The 13,049-nt window shown below is 36.3% G+C and overlaps 1 protein-coding gene and 1 pseudogene across 6 annotated transcripts in view; one reads left to right on the top strand and one right to left on the bottom strand.

Annotated features, from left to right (window-relative positions):
* Positions 1–13,049, bottom strand: part of CCSER2 (coiled-coil serine rich protein 2) — a 195,057-nt gene that overhangs the window by 62,067 nt on the left and 119,941 nt on the right. For 2 of the 6 annotated variants that reach the window (XM_058436444.1, XM_058436445.1), the window contains exon 7: positions 12,612–12,677. The exons of the other annotated variants lie outside the window; for them this stretch is intronic. In XM_058436444.1, the coding sequence (XP_058292427.1) occupies positions 12,612–12,677 (66 nt within the window). The remainder of the gene's footprint in view (positions 1–12,611; positions 12,678–13,049) is intronic. 6 annotated transcript variants of the gene reach the window in all.
* LOC116478209 (calcyclin-binding protein-like) lies at positions 574–1,941 on the top strand (annotated as a pseudogene).

The following is a 13,049-nucleotide window of genomic DNA, read 5'->3' as shown; positions in this document are numbered from 1 at the left end:
TTTTATATATTTATGTATATTTATATATTATATATTTAATTATATGTTATATAATATATTATATATTATATAATTATTATATATTATTATATATATATAAAAGAAGACATGGACTGGAAGAAAATATCTGCAATCATTCAAGTAAAATACTGAGCATAATGCATAACTCACAGAAAGCCTTTTTAAAGTGTTAGCTAATTTTAAAACAATAGTAACAAAAATAATGCAAATGTGAAGGTGCAGGGTTATTAACTCACAATTGTACATAGTTGCCGAAAAAGCTAGTCCCATTTTTAAAAATATCCCATTTGTTTCATCACTTACATACCTAACAAAGGAGCTGTATCTAAAATATATAAAGAACTCTCAAAAATCAGTAAGAAAAGACATTTATGTTAACAGGCAAAAAAGACACTTCACCAAAAAAGATATACAAATGGTAAACAGTCATATGAAAATATGCTCAATATCATTAATCTTTACACAAATGCAAATTAAATCAACAATGAGATACCACTAAACACCTATTCAGTGGCTTTTAAAATACACTGATAATACCAAGTGCCAGCAAGAATGCAGAACAATAGTTACATTCTTACATTGCTAGTGGCAATACAAAATGATATAGTCACCAAGGAAAACAGTTTGGTAGTTTCTTAAAAAGTTAAGTTTACACTTACCATACAACCCAGCAACCCTACTCCCAAGTATTTACCCGAGAGAAATGAAAGCACATGCTCACGTGAAAATTTGTAAACAAATGTTTACAGCAGCTTTATTTGTAACTGCAAAAAAATTAGAAAGCAACATAAATACCCTTCAGCTGGTAAATGAATAAGCAAACTGGTAGCATTAAAATAGAACACTAACTCTGCAATATACAGAAACAAATTCCTAATACACGGTACAGCATAAATGAGTATTTCAAGTTTCATTATGTTAAAAAAAAAAGCCAGACTCAAAGGCTATATATTATACTCAAAAGGCTATATCATATCCATTTATAGGATAATCTTTTCATATCAGTGGTTGCCAGGAGCTAGCAGTGGGTGTAGAAATTGACTTTAAAAGAAAATAAGGAATTCTGGGAGGTGATTGTAATAGCTGCACAATTGTCAGTTAAAGCTCATAAAACTGTACACTAAATTCATGTAGGTGGGGGTCTGTGTTCGATTTGAAGGCTCGGCATGGCGTTTCCCGTTCTCTCCCCTGTGTGGCTGCAGCTCCGGCCTTTGGCCTGACCCAGCCCGATCTAGGCTTTGGAAGAGCTACAGAAACATCTAGAAGAAGCAAAGGTGTTGCTGGAGATGGCTACTAGGAAAAGAGTACGCGATGCCCTTACAGGTGAAAAAATCCAAAATTGAGACAGAAATCCAGAACAAGATGCAACAGAAATCATAGAAGAAAGCAGAACTTCTTGATAATGAAAAGCCAGATGCTGTGGTTGCTCCCGTTACAATGGGATATACAGTGAAAACCAGTAATTATGGATGGGATCAGTCAGAAAAGTCTGTGAAAATCTACATTACCTTAACTGGAGTTCATCAAGTTCCCACTGAGAATGTGCAGGTGCATTTCACAGAGAGGTCATTTGATCTTTTGGTAAAGAATCTAAGTGGGAGGAGTTACTCCATGACTGTGAACAATCTCCTGAAACCCATTTCTGTGGAAGGCAGTTCAAAAAAGGTCAAGACTGATACAGTTCTTATTTTATGCAGAAAGAAAGTGGAAAAGGCTGGGCGCGGTGGGGCTCACGCCTGTAATCCCAGCACTTTGGGAGGCCGAGGCAGGCAGATCACCTGAGGTCAGGAGTTTGAGACCAGCCTGGCCAACATGGCAAAACCTCGTCTCTACTAAAAGTACAAAAATTAGCCACGTGTGGTGGCAGGCACCTATAATCCCAGCTACTCGGGAGGCTGAGGCAGGAGAATCACTTGAACCCTGGAGGTGGAGTTTGCAGTGAGCCGAGATTGTGCCACTGCACCCCAACCTGGGCGACAGAGTAAGACTCTTTCTCCAAAAAAAAAAAAAAAGAAGAAAAGAGAAAAAGAAAGAAAGTGGAAAACACAAGGTGGGAGGGATTACCTGGCTCAGGTTGAAAAAGATTGCTGTTCTTACACTGCTAATAAAGACACCTGAGACTGGGTAATTTATAAAGAAAAAGAGGTTTAATGGACTCACATTTGCATGTGGCTGGGAAGCCTCATAATCATGGCAGACGGAGAAGCACAGGCATGTCTTACATGGTGGCAGGCAAGAGAGCATGTGCAGGGGAACTGCCCTTCATAAAACCATCAGATCTCATGAGACTTATTCACTATCATGAGAACAGCATGGGAAAAACCCTTTCCTCCATGATTCAATTACCTCTCACCAGGTCCATCCCACAACATGTGGGGATTATGGGAGCTACAATTCAAGAAAAGATTTGGGTTGGGACACGGCCAAACCAAATCAAGTGCAAAGAAAAAGAGAAACCCTCCTATGATACTGAAACAGATGCTAGTGAGGGATTGATGAATATTCTAAAGAAAATATATGAAGAAGGAGATAATGATATGAAGCAAACCATTAATAAAGCCTGGGTGTAATCAAGAGAGAAGCACATCAAAGGAGACAGAATTTTGAGACTTAGAAGTCCTTTTGGGAACTGTATTGTGGAAATACGGATGTTGCCAATAAGGAAATATTGGTGAGCTGCATATATAAATTTGATATCTTACTTAACAGCCTTCTTCTAAGTAAAGGCAATGTATTCTTCATTTCCCATGAGAGGATTTCTTTAAATAAAATATGCTTATTAAACACTCAGAAAAACTGTACACCAAAAGGCTGAATTTTACTGTGTATATTGCATCTCAATAGAACTGCACTAGCTTGAATGATGTCCCCCCTAGAAAGTCATGTCCATCCAGAACCTGTGAATATGACCTTACTTGAAAATAGGCCTTTACAATGTAATCAAGTTGAGGTCACACTGGATTAGGGTGGGTCATAAATCCAATATAGCTGATATCCTTATAATAAGGGAGAAATTTGGATGCACAGACACACAAGGGAGAAGGTCATGTGAAGATGGAAGTAGAGACTGGAGAGATGCATCTACAAACCAAGGAATGCCAAGGATTGCTGGTAACCATTAGAAGGTAGAAGAAATGCAAGTTTCTCTTACAGAGCCTTCAGACAGAGCAAAGCCCTGATGATAACGCCTTGGTTTTGGATTTCTAGCCTCCAGAACTATGACAGAATAAACTTCTATTGATGTATGCCTCCACGGTGTGGTAATCTGTTATGGCAGCTCTAAAAAACTAAGATAAGATTTGATCAAAAAACAGCTAAAAGCAAGCAAAAAGGAGAGAGAAACACCAGATAAATCTCAACAATCACACCCACAAAAAGCTGAAATAGCAATATTATTGTAACACGAGAAGCAGGGTAGCATTAAAGGAAAGTATTAATAAACAAAGACTTCTAATTAGTAATCAGAGGACCAATCTGCCAAGAAGATGTACCAATCATAAACATGTATATACCTGATACAATAGCCTGAAAATACCACAACAAAAAAGGACAGCATTAGAAGGAGAAACTGAGACATCTGTAATTATAGCAGGAGATTAACACTACTCTCAGAAATTCACACATCAAAGGCAAAAATTTAGTAAGGATAAGCAAGATATAAATAGTACAATTAACAAGCCTGATATAATAGACATACTGCTACCTAAGATACAGAAAATATATATTCTATTCAAACGAACAGAGCCATCGTAAAAACTGACCACGCTGTTGGCTAGAGATTAACAAACTATGGTTCACAGGACAAAATCTGGCCAGCTGCCTGTTTTTACTACAGTTAAGAAGGCTTTCACATTTTTAAATGGTCGCATTTGAAATGTTTTATCTACATAATAGCCTCAGTTTTGTGTCTTGCCCAAAATGGCTAAAATATTTACTATATGATCTTCTAAAGAAAAGTTTTCCAACCTCTGTTCTAGCCCACAAAGAAAATATTAACACCTTCCAAAGAACTTATATCACAGAAATATATTGTTCTGATCAATTTAAAAATTAGAAATTAGAAATAAATTAAGTGAAAGCCCCATATACCAAGTCATTATTTTTGAAAACTGAAAAAAAAATGAAATAAATGCATAGGACAGCCCACGACAACTAGGAGTTACCAGTGTTTAAGTTATTAATATGCTTCAAAGAATTCTGCTCCTTTTTATTAAACAGTCTAGCAGTCCAGATTTTAGGAGATCAAAAACACACAAAAAATTATTATTTCTATTAAAGCACAAAAGCCTTAAAGACTAGGAATATAACAACAACTGAATCAAATAATAACCACCCCCTAATAACTCTGACACTAACCAATGGTTAGTACTCTCTATTAATCCTTGACTAAAAGGAAAGTGCCCAGGCCAAAATTAGGAAACATTTGGTGTGTGTGTGTTGGAGGGGGAGGGGATTATAAAATAGAAAACATACTCTTTCTAAAAAATACTGAAGAAATAACTTCATGCATTCAATTTTCATGTTTCACATTATACATACTAAAGAGCTAACATTTATTCACCAGTGCTGGGTACTGTTCCAAGTGTTTTGCATAAACATATTTAATAAATGCATAGGAGCAAAAATAGTACAAAAAATCCATAGCAACTGAACAAAAAATAAGTAATTCATAGTTAACTGACTGTCTAGGAATTCTGGGCTGCTTTACTAGGTGAAATGTTTTAGCAGTTTCTACAGGTTCTAGTTAGAATTTCTGAACTCTAAATGCAATTAGGATGCTAATACATTATCGGCATTTTATTAAAGATGGATAAACCTTCCGCTATTCTAAAAGCATTAGAGGACTATTGTCAGCAAACCATCTTCCACTCTTCTTTTTTGACACATCACAATGGTAAACTTTTGTTCTAATACTATAATTCTTCCACATGTTAACTTGCTGAAAACCCTGTAACAAACTCCATCTTACCCAGGTGATTCTTCCATGAGTTTGCAAAAACTGAGATCTTCCTATGAGTTCCAGAGCAGCTGCAATGGACATGGATACTTGAAATGACTAACAAAAATGTTTGGCAGCACTGACAAGTCCCTACTAACAAGCATCATCAGTGATGTCAACAAAGCTGCCTTGTGATTCAGATATGCTACAACACAATCACAAGAGGCATCCTAGGAAAGGGAGCAGAGGAAGAGGACAGAGACGTTTTCTTTCTTTTCTTTTTCTAAGTTTTTTTTTTCTTTTTTAAATACAAAGGTATATAGATGAACAATCACATCACATAGTCCAGAATGTGCACTACAAATAATTTTTGAGTAATACTGTAAAACTCAACAGTGGGATTTAAAATCTACTAATTCAAGCTACATTTGAGAGGATTTTAAAAACACTGACTTATAAAATCTGATTTTTTAATAAGCGCTTTAGAGGTGAAGTGATCCTCACAGATGGTCAGGGCAAAGACACTTTGAAATAAAAACATATCTATCTGGCATCCAAGTTAACTGGAATGTTGTTATATATAAATAGAACCTTTATAATATTCTAAGCAAATAGTATTTACAAATTTTTTGTTTAAATTTTTTATTGAACCTACACATTTACGTATCTGTTACATCTGTACATATCTGAACCCAGATATCCCTTCCTGTAGGTTTGTTTTGGCACTTAAAGATATTCCTAATTTCTACTAATTTTTCTAGATTTTGATTTTTAAAAAATATCCAACTCCTCAAGCCATCTGTGTTCTGCTACAGTATAAGAAACTAAGTTTTCCTAAACTAATAAATTTTCCTCAGTAACTTTTGCATAAAATCTTTCTATATGCAGGTGGACGCAATGGCACACGCCTGTAGTCCCAGCTACTTGGGAGGCCAAAGTAGGAGGATCATTTGAAGCCAGAAGTTTGAGGTTGCAGTACTTTATGATCACACCTGTGAATAATCACTGCACTCCAGCATCGGCAACACAGCAACACCCTGTTCTTTAAAAAACAAAAACAAAAACAAACCAAAAAAAAAAACCTTTCTATATCCAATTATTTTTTACTAAATACTTCAGCACATATTTCTATGTTTCCTGTTCTCTTTCAATGCTCTATGTGTCTGTTTGTGTATTATATCCTGCTCTAAAGGGTTTTTTCCCCTTTCTCCTTTTCAATGTACACAAATCTTATCCTTTGGTGTTTCCAATTTTGGAGTCATTTTGATAAATTCCAAAAACAAAGCTGTTGTGATTTTGGCTGAAATTGTATTAAATCTGTAAATCGTACTGAGAAAAACTGTAGATACACACCATACACTCAAACTGTATTTTGTACAATCTTTATACGACACACTATTATACACTCAGATTGTATCTTACACAATCTTTTTATAACACCTAATTTGTTACCCTTTGCAACACATCATTCTTGTAATTATTTAATACATGTATATTCCTCTAGACTATAAGCTAGCCATCTTGATTACTACTTTAATATCTGTAGCATTTATAATATTTAGTCTTCCCATAGAACATAAATGGTTTCTACAAAGTTTCGCAGGTTTTTAAAAATAAAACATCACAAATGTCTCTCAGTAAATTTATAGATAATTTAATGTTTTATTGATGCAGTGATAGCTGCCTTATTTACTACTGAAGTCCCAGCTCTACGATTTATTGGCCTTAGAGTCTTGAGCATAGTATTGTTTATCTACTAGAACAGAGTTTTCTATTTTGGGGGGTGGGGACATTGATCCACAATAAAAATACATTTTATAACACAACCAAGTACATATATACATGAATAGGTATTCATTTACATGTGTATGCACATATTCATGTGTGTAATATAGGGAGATATACATATATCTCTCACTAAAAACAAATTTCATGAAAAAGTATTTGTCCTTATTACATGTGATGTCCTCTGATAGTTTTATACTGTTTTACTTCATTACCAAAAATTCTAGTCATCATGAAAATTCATTTTAAGACCCACTAACCGATTTTAACCTATAGTTTTCGAACAATGTACTGGGTACAGGTTAAAAACTGTGTCCTTTTTATTTTTATCTTCATTACTACCATGATCCTTGGTACTGACAGAATAATAATAAACAAATGCAGGTATTGAAGTAAATAAAATTAGCTTTCTGGGCTGCTACGTAAAATTGTGAACAATTAAAAACCCTTGACTTTTATGTTACTATGAAACATGTTGTTATTATTAACTGCCAACATGCATGAACTGCATTACATGTATCAGGTTATGCTGAAACATCAGCATACTATGCTTAGCATTTTAGAATACTATCAGCATAGTATGCTTAGCATTTTAAGATACTATGCATGATACTATATTAGCATTTTAATGTGTTTTTTGTTTGTTTGTTTTGTTTTTGAGAGGGAGTTTTGCTCTTGTTGCCCAGGTTGGAGTGCAACGGTGTGATCTCAGCTCACCACAGCCTCTGCCTCCTGGGTTCAAACAATTCTCCTGTCTCAGCCTCCTGATCATTATAGGCATGCGCTACCATGCTCAGCTAATTTTGTATTTTGAGTAGAGACGGGGTTTCTCCATGTTGATCAGGCTGGTCTTGAACTCCCAACCACAGGTGATCTGCCCACCTCGGCCTCCCAAAGTGCTGGGATTATACAGGCATGAGCCACCGCCCCCGGCCCTACATTAGCATTTTATGGGAATTACCTCATGCATTCTTCACAATAGTCCTGAAGTAAGAGCTATTACAATCTCTATTATCTTTTCTAGGAAACTGCAGCACAGAGAGTTTAAGCAACTTTTCCAAGCTTGTACAAGTAGGAAAATTTGCCTGAACCCAAAACTCCACCTTGGAATTGTCTATTCTGATTTTTTTCTTGAGAGATTCTTACTCTGTTGCCCAGGCTGCAGTGCACTGGTATGATCTCGGCTCACTGCAACCTCTGCCTCCCGTGTTCAGTGATCCTCCCGCCTCAGCCTCCCAAGTAGCTGGGACTACAGGCACATGCCACCATGCCTGGCTAATTTTTGTATTTTTAGTAGAAATGGGGTTTCGCCATTTTGGCCAGGCTGGTCTTGAACTCTTGACCCCAGATGATCCACCTGCCTCGGCCTCCCAAAGTGCTGGGATTACAGGCATGGGCCACCATGCCTGGCCTGATTTTTCTTAATTACATTTATTCCTATTAACTTTCATCATTGAAATGTAGAGATTCAGCATTATCCCAATTATCCCACAACTAAAAACAACCTGAATGTCTATCAATAGATAAACTGATAAAAGTCAAATTGTGGTACATATATGTAGAATGGAGTCTATTCAGCAATAAAAAGAAATGAACTACTGATACTAGCAAAACACAGATGAGTATCAAAACCATTAAGGCGAGTAAAAAAATTCAGAAACAAAAAGAGTACATATCAAATGGTTCCATTTTGATGAAATTCTAAGAAAGATAAAACTTTAGAACCAAAAGCAGAATAATGGTTGCCTGGGCCGGGTTTGAGAAAGAACTGACTGCAAAGGGAAATGAAGGAACTTTATCAGGTACAGAAATGGTCTATACCTTGAACGTGGTGGTAATTACACAATTGCATATATTCATCAAAACAAACTGTACACTTAAAATGGGTGCAGTTTATTTGAATGCACATTCTGTCTCAATAAAGTTGATACTTTTAATTCTCCTCTTCACCTTCCTATTCCTTTCTTAACAAGCCATTAGGTAAGACAGAGCAAAATAGGTTTCCACCCCAAAAGCCCAACAGGAAGTTTCAGAGCCTAAGTAGGTTGAAAGAGCATGTCTCCGTAGGGAGGCAGCTTACCAATATATGCCATATCCCAAAAGGAGTGAAAACAGTATCCATGAGGGGTGGGGAAATAGCTTGATATTAGAGTCAAACTTAAGTGGAAAGAATAGAGTGTATGTGCATAATCAGCAGCCTGGCATGGGCTATCAGAGTCAAAGCAGAGAGAGGTGGATATCCACACACAGGATGGCCTGGCACAGATTGCCAGAGCTCAGGCATGATAATGAGTAAAGGGTTCAATGCCAGGTTTCAGACCCAAAATGGGTAAGGAGGGCATCCATGTGTAGACTCAACTGACGTGGTGTCAGAGGCCAAGCAGAGTGAGAAGGTGTCCATCTGGAGATGGCGATTGGTGTGGGGTATCAGAGCCCAATGGGCTGACAAGGAGTCAGAGCTGGAGTAGTATGAGAAAAGGGTACACAGAAGAGTGGGAGCAGCCACGCATGAGGATTCAGAATCTTAGCAGGATAACAAAAATAGCCGGGTGTGGTGGTGCATACCTATAGTCCCAGCTACTTGGGAGGATTGGTTGAGCCCAGGAGGTCGAGGCTGCAGTAAGCTGACACTGCACCACTGCCCAGCCTGGGTGACAGAGCAACACTCTGTTGCAAAAAAACAAAACAAAACAAAACAAATGAACTCTTCACACTTTAAGCCCTGAATCCACTGATCGCCCACAGACAAAAACAAATAAAAGTGGACCTCTACCTCACACCTTAAATGCACCAAAATCAATTCCAAGTTATTTGAGATTCAATTGTGAAGATCAAAATTCTTAACTTTTTAGAAAAGAATAGAATATTTTTATGACCTCAGAGCAAGAAAGGATTTTCAAATGAGGATTTCTAAAAGTGCAAACCACAAAGAAAAAAGTCTGATAAATTCACTATATTAAAACTAAGAACTTTTTTTTCATCAAAGGATATCAGAGAGTGAAAAAGCACTCTACACAATGGAAGATAATATTTGCAACACATATAACCAACAAAGTACTCGCAGCTAGAATATACAAAAATCTCTCTCTCATACACACAAAACACATGATTGGGCAACAAACATTCCATAAACATACAAAAAGGTTCAACTTTATTAGCAGTCAGGGAAATGTAAATTAAAACCGTAATTAAATGTCACCATATTCTATCCACATGACAAAAATTCATAAGTTGGATAATATCAAGTTTGCATACATGTGAAACAATGAAAAACAACATCTACTACTTGAGGGGAGTAAAAAAGACTGAACTACTTTGGACAACAGTTTGGTTTTTCTAGGGTAAAATATTTCCATGCTTCAGGACTCAGAAATTCCAATTCTGATTAGATACTTCAGAGGAACTTTCTCACAGTTGTACCAGGAAAATGTTCACAGGAATATTATTTGTCAGAGTCAAAAAAAAAAAAAAAAAACCAGAAACAAACAAAATGGACATCAAGAGTAAAATAGACAAAGACATTATGTTTTGTTCATAGATTGGAGCACCAATAGAGAAATGAAAATTAATGAAGTAGAGCCAAACATGAATGAACCTTAAAAAAATGTTGAATGAAAGAAGCCATAGGGGGATACTCACATTATAATTTCACTTATATAAAGTTCAAAAAGAGGCTAACCTTATATTCACGGAAATACAAACACAGATGGTAAAAATGAGAGGAAAAACAAGGGAAAACTCTAGGTTCTGGAAAAGAAAGGTACTGCAATCAGGAAGGAGCATACAGGGAGCTTATTAATGTCTTATTTCTTAATCTGGGTGGTTAAGAGTACAAGCTCCTTCACATTCTAAGTTAAACTGAACCCTTATGTTGTATATATTCTTATTATGAATATTTCATAAACTCATTTTTTTCCTGGAGTGATAAGAAAAATATGGGGATAGGGAAACAGGCATGCTCTGGCTTTTCTTTGGTTCTTTGCTACCAAGTGGCAATCATTCAGTAGCCTCTAAGCTCTTGGTGAACTCCACTTAGGATGATGCCACTAATATTCCATCACCTACCACTGCCACTACACCCACTGCCCACACACACAGTGAATTGGAGAATTATATGAGGGAAAAATTATTGGTTTTATTCTCAACGTTGGAGGGGAGGGAACAATGAAACTAAACATTTGTGTATTACATTTGACAGTTCATAAAATACTATTATATACTCCATTTTTATCCCCAAAACAAGCATCCTGAAGTAGACATAACATAAATCATAGGAATCAAATATTTTGCAATGCAAATAAAATGTTAGGAAGAGGTATCATCATGCCTTTCCATTACTCCATCTTAAATTCTTCATTTCTTATTGCAAGGTCAAAACAGATGATGACTGTGATAATATGATAAGAGCAAACAAAAAATAATGAAAAGAAATGAGAAGGGGAAAGAGTGGGTGGGTATAACTACTTTAGAAAACCTTTGTAGTATCCACTAAAGCTGAATATTTACCTAACTTATAATTAACCCAGCAATCTCACTTATAGGTATAAATACAATAAAAATGCATACATATGTTCACCAAAAGACACATACTAGAATACAGCAGCAAAACTGTTCATAATAAACAAAAAAGGAAACCTGTCCAAATATCTATTATAGAACAAATGAAATAAACTGTGCTATATTAACACAATGGAATACTCTACAGCAATGAGAATGATGCAGAAAATGGATGACTCATGAATATAATATTAAGCAAAAGAAACCAGATATAAAACAATAATATATCCTATATTATTTCATTTCATTTCAAAGTTCAAATACAGACAAACTCATCTATATTTTCAGAAATCCATTGGCCACCATGAGAATGGGCAAGCAGAGGATTCTGTTCTGGTAATGTTGCATTTCTTGCTAGATGCTGGCTACACAGGTATTTTCAGTTTCTGAAAATTCATTAATATAAATACTTATTAATTATACCCTTTTCTGTATGTATATTATGCTTTGATAAGAAGTTTTTGAAATAGGGTATAGAGACTTAAAGAGACAAGATACCGGCCAGGTGCGGTGGCTCACGCCTGTAATCCCAGCACTTTGGGAGGCCAAGGCGGGTGGATCATGAGGTCAGGAGATCGAGATCAACCTGGCTAACATGGTGAAACCCTGTCTCTTCTAAAAATACAAAAAATTAGCTGGGCGTGGTGGTGGGCGCCTGTAGTCCCAGCTACTCGGGAGGCTGAGGCAGAAGAATGGCGTGAGCCCGGGAGGCGGAGCTTGCAAGTGAGCCAAGATTGCACCACTGCACTCCAGCCTGGCGACAGAGTGAGACTCCGTCTCAAAAAAAAAAAGAGAGAGAGACAAGATACCACAAAAAACTATCTTTTTCATCATGTCCCCACATTCTTCATGTCAGGGTCAAAATTCTTATTCAAAATTTCTAAATCAGGCAATAAACTATACAGAGGTATTAAGCTAAAACAATTCAAAAGCCCTGAGTTTAAAATGCACTCTACATTAATATGCAACTGGGTGATCTTGCAAAACACAATTAAATTTCAGTCTTAGTTTTCTGACCATTAAAATTGAATTACTACTGTTGTCATTCTTATCCCATAATGATGTCGTGATGAGTAGAATGAGGTACACAAAGAGATGTTTAAACTATAAAGTAATCTTAATTTGAGTAAAACCACAAATAAAAAACAGATCAAAGGCCAAATATAATGGTTTACAATTTTTAAAATTTTGTGTGCAGTGAGAACTTTTTTCAAGTGAACTCTTAAACGGTACTATTTAATAAAAATTCCTTTGCTTGGGTTTGGCTAAGGGGACACAGAATGATGGTAGAATTAGTGTTATATGTTACCTTCACACTCTCTTCTCCCTGCTGTCCTTCAAGGTATCTTCTAGAACACCACTGTGTGCAACAGGCCTTGGAGTCATACAGATTAGGGTAAAAAAAAAAAAAAAAAATCCTGGTTGTATCACTAATTAGTTTTCTGAGCCTCACCCTTTCCAACTATGAGGGTGAAGCCAGTATCACCTACTTTTCAGACTAGAGATAATGTATATCGGAGAACCTAGAAGAATGTCCAAATAAATTTAACGACTTTAGCCTAAAATTTGAATGGGTGCAACAGCCTCTTAAATATTATGACTTAAGTCACTCCCTCTGCTGTTCATTTTCTACATATCCCTTAAAGTAATTTTTTTTAAAAAATAACAATTTGGCCAAGTCACTTGTCTGGCTTACTACTACCAACAGAACAATGCCCCAGCTACCTTTATGGCACACAAGGCCCTT

This window comes from Hylobates moloch, unplaced genomic scaffold (genome assembly GCF_009828535.3).
Source record: "Hylobates moloch isolate HMO894 unplaced genomic scaffold, HMol_V3 SCAFFOLD_3, whole genome shotgun sequence".
NCBI classification, from domain to species: Eukaryota; Metazoa; Chordata; class Mammalia; order Primates; family Hylobatidae; genus Hylobates; species Hylobates moloch.
This window is presented reverse-complemented; position numbering and strand designations above follow the sequence as displayed.